This window comes from Mobula hypostoma, chromosome 15 (assembly GCF_963921235.1).
Source record: "Mobula hypostoma chromosome 15, sMobHyp1.1, whole genome shotgun sequence".
NCBI classification, from domain to species: domain Eukaryota; kingdom Metazoa; phylum Chordata; class Chondrichthyes; order Myliobatiformes; family Myliobatidae; genus Mobula; species Mobula hypostoma.
Genome location: NC_086111.1, coordinates 10,190,906 through 10,209,726, shown reverse-complemented (window position 1 = coordinate 10,209,726; position 18,821 = coordinate 10,190,906). Strand labels below are relative to the sequence as shown.

At 44.4% G+C, this 18,821-nt stretch overlaps 1 protein-coding gene across 2 annotated transcripts in view; it reads right to left on the bottom strand.

Annotated features, from left to right (window-relative positions):
• Positions 1 to 18,821, bottom strand: part of LOC134356685 (ubiquitin-like modifier-activating enzyme 1) — a 470,199-nt gene that overhangs the window by 14,576 nt on the left and 436,802 nt on the right. For both annotated transcript variants that reach the window (XM_063067717.1, XM_063067718.1), the window contains exons 23-24: positions 6,913 to 7,014; positions 2,635 to 2,735 (exon numbers count right to left, since the gene is read on the bottom strand). In XM_063067717.1, the coding sequence (XP_062923787.1) occupies positions 2,635 to 2,735; positions 6,913 to 7,014 (203 nt within the window). The remainder of the gene's footprint in view (positions 1 to 2,634; positions 2,736 to 6,912; positions 7,015 to 18,821) is intronic.

The following is an 18,821-nucleotide window of genomic DNA, read 5'->3' as shown; positions in this document are numbered from 1 at the left end:
AGCAGAGGGAAAGAATGCGTTACACCTCCTTTCGTAGAGATGTATTTTCATCCCGCTACCCAATAAACATCTTATAATTGGGACCTTATACAGAATCTTCCAAACCCACAACTTCAACCAACTAGAAGGACAAAGGCAGCAAAAGCAGAGGACCACATTACTGGAAGATGCCTTCCAGGCCTCACTAGAAAATGTTCGTTCACCATTGCTGGGTCAAAATCCTGGAAGTCACTTTAATAGCAATGTGGATAAATCCACACCTCAAGAAGACTACTTACCATCCCCTTCTGAATGGAAATTAAATGCAAGCTCAGCCTGTGGAGCCTACATGAATAAATAAAAAAATAACTAGAACCCAAATTGCTGCAAGCATAATATGTCCCAATCCTTATGTTCCTTCACAACATCTTGGGACACCCAAATCTGAGAGCTGATTTTGCACAGCCTCTTAGTAAATGGTTCTGGAACCATGGGTACAATTTTAACTCATTCTGAACATTAGGAATCTGATGGGCTTTGATTTTACATTGGCTTCATGCCCAAATTTGCTCTCTTGTGAAAATCTGTGAAGAGTAATATTGGACAAATAACTTAAACTCACCTTGTCTTTGGTACAATAGTAACAACTAAAGTCACATTATCTTGGACCAAAGATCCTTGATCCGATGGCAACAATTAAACTCATATTGTCTTTGTTCTGATGGCATCAACTAAAATATGGCATTCAACCACATCATCTCAAAATCCAGTTGTTTTTGAGTAACAACAGTGATAACCTTTGGTGATGACTGTCCACGATTTTGCTCATATTACTACTCAATTATTTTCGTATTACTTTAAGAGGAACTGATTTCTAAAGTACAACATTAGCATGAGTCAGAAATACTGCTTTTGGAAAGTTGCACTGCATTTGGGAAGTCCTTACATGGTTCAAGAAAAATACAACTATTGTTAGAAGATCATCAACTCAATACAAGACAGAATTGGGATATGCCTGAAACCTGTTCGTACGTGCATGGAAAATGTCCACAAGTGAATGCTGCTAATTGGCACATTCCAGAGTGTAGGAGGAGATGCTGGGAGGATGCACTGATGCTCAGTGCATCTACCACAAAGGCTCCTTAGTGAATGACGGCAGTCGACAGTCATGTGTCACTGGTCATTGAGGGGCTGGCCTTGTACAACAGCCTCTCAAATGCTTTATGGGTGCATTGTTGAGAAGATAGAACATAGAACACTACAGCATAGTACAGGCTGTTCGGCTCATGATGTTGTGCCAACCTTTTAAGCTACTTAAGATTAAGCTAACCCCTCCCTCCAACATAGTCTCCCATTTTTCTTTCATCCATCAGCTTCTCTTAAATCTCCCCATAATATCAGCTTCAACCACCTACCCCAGCAGCACTCACTTCCCACTGTGTAAAACTAACTACCTCTGACATCTCCCCTGCACCTTCAAAGTATGCCCTGCCATATTAACCATTGCCACTCTGGAATAAGGCACTGGCTGTCTACTTTAGCTACGCCTTCTACCATCTTACACACCTGAATCAAGTTGCCTCTAATCTTTCTTTGCTCCAAAGAGCAAAAAACCTAGCTCGTTCAAACTATCCTCATAAGACATGCTCTCTAATCCATTTTGGTAAATCACTTCTGCACTCTCTGTAATGCTTCTGTATTCTTCTTATAATGAAGTGACAAATATTTACAGGCAATACTCCTAGTGTGGTGTAACTAGAGTTTTGTAAAGCTGCAATATTACATGCAGTGCTTGAACTTAGTTCCCTGACTAATGGAGACCAACACATCATATATGATAAGTGTATGCTGCAAACATTAATGGCAGTGATAATGTACTGAACTGATGGGACAATGATTTTATAAGGATATTAGCAGATCTGGAGGATTATAAGAATACACAAGATAGGCTTGTACATTATTCCCGAGAACATAGCAGACTGAGGTGAAACCTTAGAGAAATTTATAAACTCATGAGGGGACATAGGAAAGAGGATAGCTAAAGTGTTTTCTCCAGGGTAGCAAAGTCTAAACCTAGAAGGCATAGGTGTGAAGTGGGAGTGGAAGAACCTAAAGGGCAACTTTTTCACACAGAGGTGGTGAGTACAAGCTGCCAGAAGAAGTGGTGTAGGCAGGTACAATTACAATATTTAAAGGGAATTTGGATAGTTAAATGGGAAGGAAACATTGAGAGAGATACAGGCACACAAACAGTCGAGTTGGGATGAAGGGCCTAATTCCACGCTGTCTCGCTCTGTGATTCTAGGAATGTAGAGAAAGATAAACACCGATTGCATTTACTTTATGTATTATAAATAAAGTATATTTTTGGAAAAAAAGCTATTTTATAACATGCAAATTCAATACATCTAGTTTTATGATGGTGGGTATGAATTGAACATTCAAAGTGATGGGCTAGAATGCTCAGACTATCAAATCAGAAAATAATATTCTTCCCATTGTGTGTTTGAAAATTTGTCCCCTTTGTCCTTCCCAACGAGTCATGAAAATTATTTTTTTTAAGGGCTTTGATGCATGCTGAAAATTGTGAAAACCATTTGATAATCTCAAGGCTTTCTTGTTATGGACAGCCTAACCGAAGGAAGTGGCGCTTACCTCTGCGATAATCGCTCCTTGAGTTGAGATGGGGTCATATGACAGGCATACACCATCCAGCTCCCACAGTGAATAAATATAACATCCAGATTATGCTTAGCCTGCAGAGCAACAAAGAAAAATACAGGTTGACAAAATCATTCCTCAGAGGGGAAGGCAGGGAGGAAACAGAGGTACATTTTGCCAACACCTACCCTCCCCAAACCTGGAGCAGGCATGCAAATGCAGAACAGTGTTTCTGGAAGGTAAAAACCCCAAATGCTGCTAATTACAATTCTGCTTTCTGGGGAGAGAGAGAGAGAGAGCAGTTTCTTTCTATTGCAGATCTTTAAAAATAAATACTTATCAGGGGAGGGGAGAGTTCTTTGCAAAGTAGTTTACCTGGCTTCAGGTTAGATGTGTGTATATCAACACTGCTTTAATACTTAGTTTCATCGATTGTAGTAACTCAGGATGAGAAACCTTTGATCTATAAATTAGATCTGTTACCAGTACAAAAAAAAATCACTTTAAGGATTTCAAGACTTTTTTTGTATTTTTCTTGGCTTATTTATTGATTTTGAAAAAAAAAGGCACTAAAAACATTCTGTCATCATGTAAAGCCTCTCTCAACCATTAATGGCAGATGCTGCCAATTATAAAGGGCACCATGGTCCATTCCAGATGCAGATGCTCAAAGGCTTGTTTACACTTGTAACCACTATGCAATGTGAAGCTGCTTCCTGGCCTGACAACTATCTACAGACATTCATCCACTTTGTTAGAACATGAGGACTCTTTCTTAGTTGTTACTCTGAGGTTCCCAACTAACTTCTTTTTCCATACATTAAAGTTATACATTCAGTGGCCACTTTATTAGGTATAGAAAGTACAAAATAAATTGCCCACTGAGTGTACATTTGTGGTCTTGTGTTGTTGTAGGCCATTCACATCTGTGTGTTCAGAGACACTCTTCTGCACATCACTGTTGTAATGCATGATTATTTGAGCTATTGTCACCTTCTATCAGCTTGAATCAGTCTGGACCCCTTTCATTAATAGGGGGTTTTCATCCACAGAACCACTGTTCACTGGATGTTTTTTGTTTTTTGCCCCATTCTCTGTAAACTCTAGAGACTGTTGTGTGTGAAAATACCAGGTGACGAGCAGTTTCTGAAATACTCAAACCACTCTACCTGGTACCAACAATCATTCCATGATCAAAATCACTTAGATCATATTTCTTCATCATTCCAATGGTTAGTCTGAACAACAACTGTCTGTCTGTATCTTGTTTTACGGCAGTTGACATCCAGCTTAATGGTGCATTACCGCCACCCTCTGCTCCAGAATGTGCACTAGACATACATTCTAAATCCCTTCACCCAATCGTGCACATGTGCATGCACGCACACACACACACCTACACTTCACCCTCCCATCTTTGACCATCCTAGTATCCTATTCCTGTTTATTCATCATATTCTATAAAAAACCCCTGTACCCCTTAAAAATGCTAAAAATACCCAGACTTGTACTCTCTCACCCATGCCCAGCAACCCCTTTAATGTGAATTCCTGCATCCACAACTCCCTTAATTTATTTCTCATCATCTCTCTCTGTATCCCATACTTCCTGCAACTCAGAACTACATGTTCTACTGACTCCTCTTCCTGACATTCCTCACACAATCCTGTCTGGTGTTTCCCTATCATTTTCAATGTTTTGTTTAATGCACAGTGCCCCAGCCTTAACCTAGTCCACACAATTTCCTCTCTTCTGTTTCCATTACCTACCCTAGTAACTGCACCACTCTTTTGTATTTAATATAAATGCCTCCCTGAACAACAACTGAACCATGCCTGCATGCTTTTATGCATTGAGTTGCTGCAACATGATTGGCTGATTAGCTATTTGCATTAATGAGCAGGGTACAGGTGTACCTAATGAAGTTACCACTGAGTGTAAAGCAAATTGAAAAGATCAGTTGTCTCCATGGGCTGCAGCTTGGTCTAGCATTCCATTGAGGATAAAGACTGTCTAGAAGAAACAGTTCAGTTTAGGGTTGAGTGCCTTTACATCAATAGCTAGGCTAGAAGTTGAGCTTATCATGCCTTGGAGGTAAAATCAACAAGCACAATTGTAAATAATTTAGTAAAACTATTTTTTTTTGAATCTGTGGAATTCATTGTCACAGACAACTGTGGAGGCCAAGTCAATGGGTATATTTAAAGTGGTTGATAGGTTCTTAATTAGTGAGGGAGTCAAAGGTTACAGGGAGAAGGCAGGAGAATGTAGTTGAGAGGGATAATAATCAGCTAAGATGGAATGGGAGGACAGACTTGATGGACCAAATGTCCTATTTCTGCTCCTAGGTTCTATGGTCTTATGTCCAGGATTAATTGTATAGTGGAAAGGTAAACTATTTTATCTCCATTTGTGCTATTAGTTTGATTGGTTAAAATAGAGCCTTGTCTTTGCCCCCCTTTAAATACTAGCCTAAAGAAAATTAAAATGTTACTCTGCTGTTCCTTGCAAAGTAAATAGACATAGCCTGTTTCTCCGATTTAGATATCAATCCTGTGATACCAATCTGAATGCTGGAGCTGCTGGAGGTTTGCCAAGTTAACAGTCCAGTGTAGACACACACAAGCAATCTGCTGGTGTGGCCCTGAGGAGGCTGTGTTATTAGCAACACGGACTTGCAACGTCTCCGTTCATTTATCACAGCAAGTATTACTCTGCTCTGGAACAAATGCTACCCTTGAACCCCAGATGACCTGTCTGTCTATCAGACTCTACTTACAGGTTTATTAGGCTCCCCAGTAAATCCTCCTGATACCTTGTTTATTTTTCCAACTTCTCTCGATTAACTCCTTACCTCAGTTATGTCATAACACCACCTCAGCTTATAAGGTAAACCTTGTTACTTTAACCCTTTAGGTACAGAACTTTAAAAACATTGAGATCTAGCACCATAAGAGGCCCTTCAGGCCTAATGAGCCCCTGCCGCCCAGTTACACCCGTGTGACTAACTAGCTGTGGAATATGGGAGGAAACTGGAACACCCTAAGGAAACCCACAAACATACAGACTCCGTATAGACAGCAGTGGGAATTGAATCTGGGTCAATGGTATTGTAATAGTGTTATGCTAACCGCTGTGCTACCTTGATGATTTGTGGCAAAATTACTGATTTGACCAGACTTACTGGAAATGTCATTGTACACTAGAAGGAGGGGCTATTTGAACAGTTCAATAATTGCTAATTCTCAATGTGTATTGAAGTCAGTATTTATGCTATTCACTCTTGAATTTGCAAAGACAAAAATAGAGCTGTCAGATATTATTTTTATTTGTATAGACTTTCACTCCTCATATTCTGTCTGGGTAGCTTCCAACCTGACAGCATGAACATTGATTTTTCCAACTTCTGGTAATTTCTCCTTCTCCCCCTTCTCTCTTTTTCCATTTCCCATTCTCACTCTCCTCTTACCTCTTCTCTTCTCCTAACTTGTCTATCACCTCCCCCTGGTGCCCTCCTTCCCTTTCTCCCATGATCCACCCTCAAATTCCTTCTTCACCTTTATCACCTGCCAGCTTCTCACTTCATCTTCCCTCACCAGTCTCACCTATCAGGCTTGTACTCCTCCTCTCCCCCACCTTCTTATTAGGCATCTTTCCCCTTGTTTTCCAATCCTGGTGCAGATTGCCTGAAACATCAGCTGTTAATAGCTCTCCATAGATGCTGCCTGACCTGCTGAGTTCCTCCAGCACTTTGCATGCATTACTCTGGATTTCCAGCATCTGCAGAACCTCTTGTGTTCTAATATAATATAAATGTAAACAGCTTTCCTTCCTTTGGTGGGCACGTGGCCAAGTGGTTAAGGCATTGGACTAGCGACCTGAAGGTCGTGAGTTCGAGCCCCAGCCGAGGCAACATGTGTTGTGTCCTTGAGCAAGGCACTTAATCACACAGTGCTCTGCGACGACACTGGTGCCAAGCTGTATGGATCCTAATGCCCTTCCCTTGGACAACATCAGTGTTGTGGAGAGGGGAGACTTGCAGCATGGGCAACTGCTGGTCTTCCATACAACCTTGCCCAGGACTGCACCCTGGAGAGTGAAGACTTTCCAGGCGCAGATCCATAGTCTCGCAAGACTAACAGATGCCTTTACTTACTTTGGTTTTTATTTTAAGTTATTTTTCATGGCTTTGGGTAGTGTGTTCCATTTCTCCTCTGTACATAGACTACAAGATGATAAAACAAAGAAATTTGTATAAATATTTAAAATTACCTTAAAATAGTTCAGGAATTCCTCCAGTGTCATCTCGTTCCCATTTGGTTGAATGCCTTGTACATTAATCCGATCCCAGAGTGTCCATTCAATGTCATGGTACTGCAAGATGTTAAAAGCATCACTGAGTGAGGTGAAGTTTTCAAAGTTCAAAGTAAATTTATTACCAAAGTATGTATTGTGTACATCACCATATACAACCATATTAATTTTCTTGTGAGCATTTACAGTAGATACAAAAATAATAGAATCAATGAAAATCTACACACAAAGACAGACAACCAATGTGCAAAAGTCGCTAAATTGGGCAAATATAAAAAGAAAAGCAAAATTATAATAATAGTAAATAAAATTGAGAATGTGAGTCGTAAAGCCCTTGAGTCAATAGGTTGTAGAATTAGTGTTGCAGTGAGGAAAGTTATCCACGTTAGTCTGGAGCCTGAGGGTTGAGGGGTAATAACTGTTCCAGTTGAAGTGTGTGCACCCAGATACCTGTGTTAGGATGGAGAGAGATACTTGTAATTTTTTCCATGTCTGTACATGTACTCTGGAGACACATAGCACTTGGAAATGCAGATCAAGGGAAAGACTGAACTTTAATCATTTACTATTGAAAAAATTTCTTTAAATTAATGTAATCCTCTGACTATATAATGCCTGCTTACATTCCAGAGCAGATATATTTATTTGCTTTCAAACTGTTCAATTGTCATATACATAATTCATCTGAGGATATACTAAATATCACTGGAAGGCTTCTAAATGATATTCCTCTGCAGTAACTGAAACAATACATCTCTAATAAACCCACGATGAATCAGCTAGGAAACAGCCTCCTGTAAAAAAAAATGATTTGACTTTTGCCTTGTTTAAGTTGTGATCAACTTTAAATTGGAGAAATGCTCTTTAGAAAGTCATCAGATTGATTACAACATACATACGATGGCCAATTTATTGGGCACCTCCTGTACCTAATAAAGTGACTGAATGAATATTTGTGATCTTCTGCTGCTGTAGCCCAATCACTTCAAGGTTTGATATGTTGTGTGTTCAGAGATGCTCTCTGTACACCAGTGTTGTAATGTGTGGTTATTTGAATTGCTGTCACCTTCCTATCAGCTTGAAACTCAGGTGTTTTCTGCTGCTCACTGCATTAACGAGTGCAGGTATACAGGTGAAACTAATGAAGTGGCTACTGAGCGTAGATACAGAAACTCGAGAGATTCTGCAGATGTTGGAAATCCAGAGCAACACACACAATGTTGGAGGAATTTCGCAGATCAGGCAGCGTCCATGGAGAAGAATAAATGGGCTTCATTTCCGGCTGAGACCCTTTATCTGAACTGGAAAGAAAGGGGGAAGAAGCCGGAATAAGAAGGGAGAGGGAGGACTACAAACTGGCAGGTGATAGGTGATGTTAGGTGAGGGGGAAGGTGGGTGGATGGGGGAGGGGTGATGCTGTGAGAAGCTGAGTGGTGAGAGGTGGAAAAGGTAATGGGATAAAGAAGAAGGAATTTGACAGGAGAGTGTTTTCCCTTTTCCTTCCCGTTCTGATGAAGGGACTTGGCCTGAAACATCGACTCTTAATTCTTGTCCATGGATGCTGCCTGAGTTTCTCCAGCATTTTGTGTGCGTATGCATATGTCTTTAAGGCAGTAAAAGGTTCCATATACCTTTACATAGGAAGCCTCTGCAACCAAAATCTGGGATTATACCTGGGATTCCATTTTACATACACATACACATACCTACATACCTACATACACGTATACACACACACACACACCTCCAATTCTGCCTGTTTCCTATCCCTCCTTCCTCTGTCTTTCTCTCACAGCCTTTCTCTTAGCTCCCTCACTTCTCCACTTATTTACTTGCCCTTTGTCCCTTCAATTTTCAATTTGTTCTGATGAGTTAGAACATGAGTCTGAAAGAGCCAAAAGTAATGAGGCAACAGAATCAGGATTAGATCCATCATCACTGACATATATGGTGAAATCTGTTGTTTTGCAGCAGCAATACATTGCAATACATAAAAGATCCATAAATTACAATATGAAATATTTCTAAAAAATAAATTAAATAAATAGTGTGCCTTTGGGATCCTGCACCCCCTTCTAGATGATAGCAGTGAAGCTATAAAAACATAGGACCTAGGAGCAACTAGGAGCATAAGACTCATTCGGCCCAATGAGTCTGCTTTGTCATTCCATCATGGCTGATTTACTATCCCTCTCAACTCCATTTTCCAGCCTTCTTCCCATAGCATTTGATGCCCTGATTAATGAAGAATCTATCAACCACTGCCTTAAATATACCCAATAATGTGGCCTGCACAGACGTCCGTGGCAAAGAATTCCACTGATTTACCACCCACTGGCTAACCTATAAAAAAAAATTCTTCACCTCTGTTCTAAACGGACAACAGTCTATTCTGAGGCTGTGCCCTCTGTTTCTAGACTCCCCTACTATAGGAAACATAATTTCCATATCCACTTTGTCCAAGCCTTTCAATATTCTTCTAAACTCCAGTGAGCACAGGCTCAGAGCCATCAAACGCTCTTCAGATGTTATCCCTTTCATTCCTGAAATCACCCTCCACTAGACCCTCTCCAATACCAGCACATCTTTTCCTAGATAAGGGCCCAAAACTGCTCACGACATTCCCAAGTGTTGTCTGATCAATGCCTTATAAAGCCTCAGCATTTCATCCTTGCTTTTGTATTCTGGTCCTCTCAAAGTTAATGCTAACATTGCATTCGGGCTATAAGTCCTTCTGCAACCACCATACTTCCTCAGCGATACCTCCCCTTCCACCTATGGTAACTTCATATTACCCGTGTACTTCACCAAAAAAAATATCAATTCCTTCATCCAATCTTTGACATTCAAAGTGAAAAGAAGCAGTCCCAACACTGACCCCCTGTGGTACACAATTAGTCACTGGCAGCCAATCAGAAAAGGCCTCCTTTATTTCCTCTTTGCCTCCTGCCAGTCAGCCAACTTTCTATCCATTCTAATGTCTTTCTCATAATACCATGGGCATTTAACTTGCCAAGCAGCCTCATGTACAGCACCTTGTCAAAGGCCTTCTGAAAATCCAAATAAAAAACATCCACTGACTCTGCTTTGTTTATCCTGCCTGGTATTTGTTCAAAGAATTCCAACAAATTTGTCAGTCAAGATGCTGCCTTTAGAGAACCATGCTTACTTTGGCCTATTTTATTTTGTGCTTCCAAGTACTCAAAATCTCATCCTTAATCTCATCCAAAATCAACATCTTTCTAGCCAGTGAAGTTAGGCTAACTGGGCTAGTATTTCCATTCTTCTGCCTCCCTCCTTTTCAAAGAGTGGGTTGACATTTGCAATTTTCTGGTCCTCAGGAACCATTTCAGAACCTAGTGATTCCTGAAAGTTCTTTATGTGGTAAACCATATGTTGTAATTGGGTTAACTGTCTGGACACGCCCCTCTGCTGACTGCCCCTGTGGCTCCTCCCACAGACCCCTGAACAAAGGTGATTTCGCCTTGCCACTCCTCCTCAGTCCAGGGGCAGACACTCAGCACGCTGGAAGTCATATTTTACTGCGAATAAAAGCCTTTCAGTATTTACCCTACTTCCGTCCTTTGGAGTAGTTGAAGGTGCATTAATTTTATTCGCAGTAATTTTAAAGCATGGAACGCACTCTGAGACCTGACAAGTTAGACATCAACCCCCAAACACCTGAAGCTGAAAACGCTTTCAAACTCTGGCTGGCCTGCTTCGAATCATACCTAGAGGAGATTAAAGCGACCAACCCCGCAGCGAAGCACAGAGTTCTACTCTCCAGGGTCAGTCCACGGGTCTACTCGATGATCAGAGACCAGCCGAGCTACGACGGCGCGATGAGCGCCCTCAAAGGACAATACCTGCGGCTGCTAAACACCGTCCATGCGCAGCACCGATTAGTGACTTGGCACCAGCGGCCTGGGGAATCAAGTGCTGAGTTTGTCCAGACACTACAGATGCTTGTGCGAGCCTGCAATTGCCAGGGGCTGACAGCAGGACAGCATGCAGAGCTCCTAGTGAGAGACGCATTCGTCACGGGGACCAGGTCAGTGTATGTGCGCCAGCCACTGACCTTACCTTAAGTTCGGCGATCAAGCTGGCCGACACGCTGGAGGCCACTCTGCACAACTCCGAGGCTCTCCAGGCATGCGATCCCCTGATGGCCTTGTGGGCGCTGCAGACCCCGCAACCCGCCGGTGAATCGACCTTGGTTGCTGCCAGTCCTGAGTCCGCGAAGTGCTACTTCTGCGGACTTGAGAAGCACCCCCAGAAATGCTGCCTGGCCCGAGAAGCTACCTGTTCCAGCTGCGGAAAGAAGGGCCACTTTGCCAAGGTCTGTAAGTCCAAACCACGAGCAAAATCGAGCAGCGCCGCGTGCGAGACATGGTGGTTGCCATCTTCCCTGCACGCCGCCACCACATGCGAGACATGGGGGTCGCCATCTTGCCTGCTGCCATCTTCCCTGCACGCCATCACCACGTGCGAGACATGGGGGCGGCCATCTTGGTCGGTGCCACCTCCCACCACCTACGACCAATGGGTGCTCACAGGGCACCCCACCACACCGGACCAAGATAGCGCCTCAACCCTGGCTTCCATGACCCTCGACCGAAGTGCTCCCCACCAGTCCGCAAGGTCAATGATGGACATCCTGGTGGAGGGGCGCAGGACGAGCTGCCTGTTTGACACAGGCAGCACAGAGAGTTTTATCCACCCGGACACGGTGCAGCATTGCGGACTCGCGATATGGCCGGTAAGTCAGAGGGTCGCCATGGCTTCCGGCTCGCATACAACAGACATCCGGGGGGGGGGGTTGTGTAGTGACGCTAGTGGTGCAGGGCACAGAATATCGAGACTTTACGTTACTGGTCATGCCTCAACTGTGTGCCCCTGTGCTATTGGGGCTCGACTTCCAGAGCCACCTGAAAAGCGTGACAATGGAGTATGATGGGCCCCTCCCACCAATCACTGTCGTAAATCCCCAGTTTTGTAGGAATATGTCACATATCCCGCTACTGACCACACACACTCACTGACCCACACACCTCACCCAACACCATGCCAACTGCCGCAAAACCGACGCCACTTGCGGCCTCTCCACCCTCAAGATTCCTCCCCCACTGCTGTTTACCAACCTGATCCCTGACTGTAAACCTGTGGCAGCTAAAAGCAGGAGGTACAGCGCTGGGGACAGAGCCTTCATTAAGTCGGAGGTGCAGTGGTTGCTTAGGGAGGGGGTCTTTGAGGCAAGCACAAGTCCTTGGAGGGCACAGGTGGTCGTTGTTCGGAACGGGGAGAAAAATACGATGGTCGTGGACTATAGCCAGACCATCAATAGGTTCACACAGCTCGACGCGTACCCTCTACCCCGCATCGCGGATATGGTCAATCAGATAGCACAGTACAAGGTGTACTCGACCATAGACCTAAAATCCGCTTACCATCAGCTCCCCATCCGCCGGGAGGACCGCCCTTACACTGCCTTCAAGGCGGACGGCAGGCTTTATCACTTCCTGCGCGTCCCCTCCTGTGTCACTAATGGTGTATCTGTCTTCCAGAGGGCAATGGACTGGATGGTGGACCAGTGCCAACTGAAGGCCACGTTCATATATCTGGATAATATCACCAACTGCAGTCACTACCGGCAGGATCACGCCAACAACCTCCAAAAATTTCTCCAAGCGGCCAAAGCTTTCAATCTCACCTATAACAAGGACAAGTGTGTGTTCGGAACCACCCGACTTGCTATCCTTGGGTGTGTTGTGGAGAATGGAGTCATTAGCCCTGACCCCAACCGTATGCACCCCCTGTTGGAACTCCCTCTTCCCAACACCCTCAGAGCCCTCAAAAGGTGCCTGGGCTTCTTTTCATATTACGCCCAATGGGTCTCTAACTACGCAAACAAGGCCCACCCCTGGTCAAGTCCACCATATTCCCCGTCTCAGCTGAGGCCCACGCGGCCTTCAGCCGCATAAATGGGGACATTGCCAAAGCAGCAATGCATGCGGTGTATGAGGCCATTCCCTTCCACGTAGAGAGTGACACCTCCGACTTCGCACCGGCTGCTACCCTCAACCAGGCAGGAAGACCAGTGGCGTTCTTCTCCCGTACCCGTCAAGGCCCTGAAATTCAGTACTCCGCGGTGGAGAAAGAGGCCCAGGCCATAGTGGAAGCCATTAGGCACTGGAGGCACTATCTCGCCGGCAAAAAGTTCACCCTGCTGACTGACCGGCGCTCAGTCGCATTCATGTTTAGTAACCAAAAATGATAAAATTCTGAGATGGAGAATCGAACTCTCCACCTTCAACTAAGACATCATGTACAGGCCTGGGAAGCTCAATGAGCTCTCCGATGCCCTATCCCGGGGAATGGGCGCCAGCACGCAGATCGACCGGCTATACACCCTACATGTAGATCTTTACCACCCGGGGGTCACCCAGCTTTTCCACTTCGTGAAAGCCCGGAACCTGCCTTACTCCCTTGAGATCAGGATGCTGACCAGGGACTGCCAAGTCTGCGCAGAGTGCAAACTGCACTTCTACCGACCCGAAAAGGCACAACTAATCAAGGCCACCTGCCCCTTTGAGTGACTGAATGTTGACTTAAGGGCCCCCTTCACTCCACTGACCACAATGTGTACTTTCTTAACGTTATCGACGAGTACTCACGGTTCCCCTTCGCCATCCCCTGCCCCGACACCACATCAGTTATAAAACCCTGCGCAAGCTCTTCACTCTGTTCGGATACCCATGCTATATCCACAGTGACAGAGGGTCCTCGTTTATGAGTGACAAGCTGAGCCAATACCTGCTGGCTAGGGGAATTGCAACTAGTAGGACCACGAGCTGTAATCCCAGGGGAAATGGACAGGTAGAGAAGGAGAATGGCACAGTGTGGAAAGCCATACTCTTAGCCCTCAGGTCAAAGGGACTGCCGGTCTCCCGCTGGCAGGAGGTCCTTCCCGAGGCACTCCACTCCATCCGCTCCTTGTTATGCATGACCACCAATGCCACTCCCCATGAGCGACCCTTTTCATTTCCCAGTAAGTCGACCACTGGGACCACCCTACCAACTTGGCTGACGTCCCCGGGGCCAGTGCTGCTCCAGAAACATGCGAGGAGCAATAAATACTCCCCGATGGTCGAGAGGGTTCACTTACTTCATACGAACCCCCAGTATGCCTACGTGGTTTTACCTGATGGGCGGGAGGACACGGTCTCCATCCGCGACCTGGCGCCCACAGGAGCTCCGGGCCCCTATCCTGAACACTCCATGGTGACTATTAACCCCGTATCCACTGATATATATATACCCACCAGACACTGCGCACTCCAAGCCCTACAGAGATGCCACACAACACTCCCATACGGGGCGCGACGCACATGCACGAGAGATTACCGACACCTAAAGTGCTGGCACCTGAAGTCAGGCCGGAGCCAGCATAACCGCCATCACCGATGCAATCACCACCGGTGCTACGTAGATCACAGGGACGGACTCGACCGCCTGATAGACTTGACCTGTAAATATACTTGTTTTAAATATTGTCAGTCACTTCACCCCGCGGGACTCTTTTTTAAAAAAAAGGAGGGGTGAATGTGGTAAACCATATATATGTTGTAACTGGGTTAACTGTCTGGATACGCCCTTCTGCTGGCTGCCCCTGTGGCTCCTCCCACAGACCCCTGAATAAAGGTGATTTCGCCTTGCCCCTCCTCCTCAGTCCAGGGGCAGACACTCAGCATACTGGAAGTCATATTTTACTGTGAATAAAAGCCTTTCAGTATTTACCCTACTTCTGTCTTTTGGAGTAATTGAAGGTGCATCACTTTACTAATGCCTCCTCAATCTCTTCAGCTACCTCTTTCCGAACACTAGGCTGTAGTCCATCTGGTTCTACCCTCCTACCTTTCAGCTTCTGAAGGATTTTCTCCCTAGTAAAAGCAACTGAAGTCACTTCTGCCCCCTGACACTCTTGCATTTTTCGCATTCTCTTTGTGTCCTCCACATTGAGGCCTGTGAAGACACCATTTCTTTTGTCCCCATTCCTAATTTTCAAGCACCATTTTCCAGTGGTCCAATAACCCATTCTCAACTCTTCACTCTTCTTATATCTGAAGAAACTTTTTGTATCCTCTTTTATATTCATGGCTTACTTACCTTCCTTTTTCATATTCTCCTTCTTTATGGCTTTTTAGTTTCCTTCTGCTGGTTTTTAAAAACTTCCCAATTCTCTAACTATCCACTAGTTCTTGCTCTATTATATGCCCTCTTTTTTGTTTTTATGTTGTCTTTGACATCCCTTTCAGCCACAGTTGTGTCACTCTGCTTTTAGAATACTACCTCTTTGGGATGTATCTTTCCTGCACCTGCCAAATTTCCCTCAGAATCTCCAGCTATTGTTGTTCTGCTGTCATCCCTGCTGGTGTTCCCTTCCAATCAACTTTGGCCAGCTCCTCTTATGCCTTGTGTATCATTGGATGTTAAGCTCTCAACTATGATCTTCTTTCAGTCACAACTCAAGAGATGCCCACAAAATCACACGTGCCACTCTCTAACTGTACTACAAGGTCATGTAGCTTATGAGAAGAGTGCAAGCCCTGGATGATGGGGGTCCTTTCTGAGGCATCACTTTTTGAAAGAGTCCTCAATGCTGGGGAGACTAGTGCCCATGATGGAGCTAGCTGAGTTTACAACTTTCTTCAGCTTTTTCTGATCTTGTGAAGTGGCCCCTCCATACCAGATGGTGATGAACCCAGTTAAAATGCTCTTCACGGTACATCTGTATACATGTAGACAAGTGGAACAAGCCTCAGTTGCTCTTTAACTTCTTGTGTGCACAATTCACTGAATGACCAGCTTTGGGGCCATACATTGGTGTGCAATGTGTGCAAGTCCAAAGCACAAACAGTAAAAAGCCATTAATCTAGCATGGTTGAGAGCTTGGTGGTGGCAGATGACATATTTTCAGGATTATCTAATGTTGTGTCATTAATACTGTAATACACTTTTTATTGATGTTTTAAGAAGACCTTATGCTCACAGCGAGCACTGTGAGGGTCATGTTTTTTGACTTCTCCAGTGTGTTCAACACCATCCGCCCTGCTCTGCAGGGGGAGAAGTTGACAGCGATGCAGGTGGATGCTTCCCTGGGGTCATGGATTCTTGATTACCTAATTGGCAGACCACAGTACGTGTGTGCTTGCAACACTGTGTGTCCGACAGAGTGATCAGCAGCACTGGGGCTCCACAGGGGACTGTCTTGTCTCCCTTTCTCTTCACCATTTACACCTCGAACTTCAACTACTGCACAGAGTCTTGTCATCTTCAGAAGTTTTCTGATGGCTCTGCCATAGTTGGATGCATCAGCAAGGGAGATGAGGCTGAGTACAGGGCTACGGTAGGAAACTTTGTCACATGGTGTGAGCAGAATTATCTGCAGCTTAATGTGAAAAAGACTAAGGAGCTGGTGGTAGACCTGAAGAAAGCTAAGGTACTGGTGACCCCTGTTTCCATCCAGGGGGTCAGTGTGGACATGGTGGAGGATTACAAATACCTGGGGATACGAATTGACAATAAACTGGACTGGTCAAAGAACACTGAGGCTGTTTACAAGAAGGGTCAGAGCCGTCTCTATTTCCTGAGGAGACTGAGGTCTTTTAACATCTGCCAGACGATGCTGAGGATGTTCTACGAGTCTGTGGTGGCCAGTGCTATCATGTTTGCTGTTGTGTGCTGGGGCAGCAGGCTGAGGGTGGCAGACACCAACAGAATCAACAATCTCATTTGTAAGGCCAGTGATGTTGTGGGGATGGAACTGGACTCTCTGACGGTGGTGTCTGAAAAGAGGATGCTGTCCAAGTTGCATGCCATCTTGGACAATGTCTCCCATCCACTACATAATGTACTGGTTGGGCACAGGAGTACATTCAGCCAGAGACTCATTCCACCGAGATGCAACACAGAGCGTCATAGGAAGTCATTCCTGCCTGTGGCCATCAAACTTTACAACTCCTCCCTTGGAGGATCAGACACCCTGAGCCAATAGACTGGTCCTGGACTTATTTCCTGGCATAATTTACATATTACTACATAACTATTTATGGTTTTATTACTATTTATTATTTATGGTGCAACTGTAACGAAAACCAATTTCCCCCGGATCAATAAAGTATGACTATGACTATGACTATGGTGTACTACATTAAATTTTGCAGCAAACCTCATAAGTTTAAAAGGAGCTTTGAACATTAGGACATGAGGTGTGGGAAACGGAGCTGGTGAACCAATGCCATACCACTGGGAGTTCCAACTATTTAAATAGCGGTTTATGGGAGTTTTACTTCACATTCTCAAATCTTGGTTTCACGTGCTTTGTGTCTGCTGTAATAATCAGAAACCTTTATAGTTGTGCAGTAACACACACAAAATGCTGGAGGAACTCAGCAGGTCAGGTAGCATCTATGGAGAGAAATAAACAGTCGACATTCAGGCCGAGACTCGGAAAGGAAGGAGGGAGTAGCCAGTGGTCAAAGAAGCCAGAATCATTTGAGCAGTAGGCAGTTTATCATTTCAGCTTCTACCACAGAATGTTCTGAAAGAGAAATAAGCTGATTGGCGGATGTATTTGGATAGATATGAGCAGACCAACCAACTGAGTAACACGCACAAAATGCTGGAGGAATGTCGCAGGTCAGGCAGCATCGATGGGGAGAAATAAAGAGTTGATGTTTCAGAATCAGAATCAGGTTTATTATCACTGTCATGTGACGTGAAATTTATTATCTTAGCAGCAGCAGCTCAATGCAATACATAACCTAGCAGAGACAGAAAGAGAGAGAGAAAACTAATAATAAATAAAACATAATAATAAGTAAACAAGCAAATCAATTACATATATTGAATAGATTTTAAAAATGTGCAAAAACAGAAATACTGTATATTTAAAAAAAAGTGAGGTAGTGTCCAAAGCTTCAGTGTCCATTTAGGAATCGGATCGCAGAGGGGAAGAAGCTGTTCCTGAATCGCTGAGTGTGTGCCTTCAGGCTTCTATGTCTCCTACCTGATGGTAACAGTGAGAAAAGGGCATGCCCTGGGTACTGGAGGTCTTTAATAATGGACGCTGCCTTTCTCAGACACCGCTCCCTAAAGATGTCCTGGGTACTTTGTAGGCTAGTGCCCAAGATGGAGCTGACTAGATTTACAACCTTCTGCAGCTTTCTTCGGTCCTGTGCAATAGCCCCTCCATACCAGACAGTGATGCAACCTGTCAGAATGCTCTCCACGGTACAACTATAGAAGTTTTTGAGTTTATTTTTTGACATGCTGAGACCCTTCACAGTGGCACAGTAGTGTAGTGGTTCATGTACTGCTTTACAGAGCCAGTGGTCAGTGTTCAATTCCACCGCTGTCTGTACGTTCTCTCTGTGACTGTGTAGGTTTCTTCCAGGTGCTCTGGTTTCCTCCCACAGTCCAAAGATGTAGAGGTTAGTAAGTTGTTATGTTGGCTCTGGAAGTGTTGTAACACTTACACAGATCGTGTTGGTCGTTGTCACAAGTGATGCATTTCACTGTATATCTTGACGTACAAGTGACAGACAATGCTAACCTTTAGGTTTTTACTGGAAATGAAGGGGATAGATACTAGCAGGTGGGGGAGGGGGGAATGGCATACGAGCTGGCAGGTAGTAAGTGATATCAGCTATTCCTTTACATTATTTTGGCCCATTATGATATCAATTACTTTTTGTAGTGGTTAGCGTAACACAATTACAGTTCGGGGCATCTGACTTCAGAGCTCAATTCTGATGTCAGCTGAATGGAATCTGTATGCGCTCCCTATGGAATGTGCGGGTTTTGTC